The sequence below is a fragment of the Acanthamoeba castellanii genome (genome assembly GCF_000313135.1).
Source record: "Acanthamoeba castellanii str. Neff unplaced genomic scaffold scf7180000084770, whole genome shotgun sequence".
Classification (NCBI taxonomy): Eukaryota; Discosea; order Longamoebia; family Acanthamoebidae; genus Acanthamoeba; species Acanthamoeba castellanii.
In genome coordinates this window covers 897,016-898,274 of record NW_004457532.1, presented here as the reverse complement: position 1 = coordinate 898,274, position 1,259 = coordinate 897,016, and the positions used below count along the sequence as shown (strand labels likewise).

The 1,259-nt window shown below is 39.0% G+C and overlaps 1 protein-coding gene across 1 annotated transcript in view; it reads right to left on the bottom strand.

Annotated features, from left to right (window-relative positions):
- The window catches only part of ACA1_268110 (brefeldin A resistance guanine nucleotide exchange factor 1 family protein), a gene marked incomplete at both ends in the record, with an annotated part of 952 nt that extends 899 nt beyond the window's left edge, over positions 1 to 53 (bottom strand). The window contains one exon of the mRNA XM_004341528.1: positions 38 to 53. Coding sequence (XP_004341576.1) covers positions 38 to 53 — 16 coding nt within the window. The remainder of the gene's footprint in view (positions 1 to 37) is intronic.
- Between the last annotated feature and the right edge of the window lie 1,206 nt (positions 54 to 1,259).

Genomic DNA, 1,259 nt, shown 5'->3' with positions numbered 1-1,259 from the left:
GCATATTGCACACAGCACCTGAGGTTTGTTACAGCACCCTGTGTATGGCACATTGGGCTGACTGGGCAAACCTCTTGATGTACCTTTTGAACCTCCATGACAAGTGCTCACTCCATCTCAAAAGTTTTATCATGTATGTGTACATGACAACAAAAACTGTAAAACTGGATGCTTACTTTATTGTGTACATGTATGTGATGACTACACATTCGACCTACCATTTGTTTGTTTATCACAGATGTGTTGGCACAAAGTAAAATCTGACTCTACCTTGTTTTGTGTCAGTGCTCCTCCTCAAAATGCACCTTGCTTTTGCTTTCACCCCCTCCATCAATTCTGTAATCAGTGGTCAACATGCTGCCCTCACTTCCAGTTCATGTACAACCTCACACCATATTCAGTCAGTTGCACACATGCACTGAACTTCATTCTTCACATTTGTGCTGAATTAGAGCACTATTCCTGAAGTTAAAATTCCACTCCATTTCACACTGCTAAAATCACTTTTAACTCCACAAATTCCAAGTTTTTATGAAATCATTTTCATCTCAAGTCTCTCAATATCACTTATATGCAGCAGTCTAGCATGTCAAAATCACATGTGCAGCTCCAAATCTTCAAAACTGCCCTATAAATCAAAAATGTCAAATCTCACATGATTTTAGCACAACAAAAATTCCAGTCATTTGTGACCTCTCATTTCAAATGACTGCAAGTTAAAGGTCCATCTCACACTGATAAAATCACTTTTAACACCACATTCCAAGTTGTTATGAAATCTGTTTCAACTCAAGTCCCTCAATATCACTTATCAGCAGCGGTCTAGCATGTCAATATCAAAGATTCAGACCCAAATCTTCAAAACTGCCCTGTAAAATCTAAAATGTCAAATCTCACAATTGTAGCACAACACAAATTTACAGTCATTTTTGAGCTGTTTATTTTGGTGTATTTTCAAATCTGTATCTGTAATTTGACTTGGCTATTTGTAGCTCTGCAAATATGAACTTACATTTGCTCTGGCCACAGGTTGAGGTTGGATTGCTCTAGGTTTTGATGGTGCTGCTGGTTCTCTGGTAAAACAGGATGTTTTTCATTGGGGAAACCAGCAAATTGAAAAACAAAATACAAACAGTCATTTATTCACTCATACCTCATCTAGCCACAGCTTACCATTGGTTAGGTTTCTGCCTTCACCACCTGTTGCAGGTTGGGGACTTGGCCTGGGTATGCCGCCAGCCCAGACAAAAAAAGGAAAG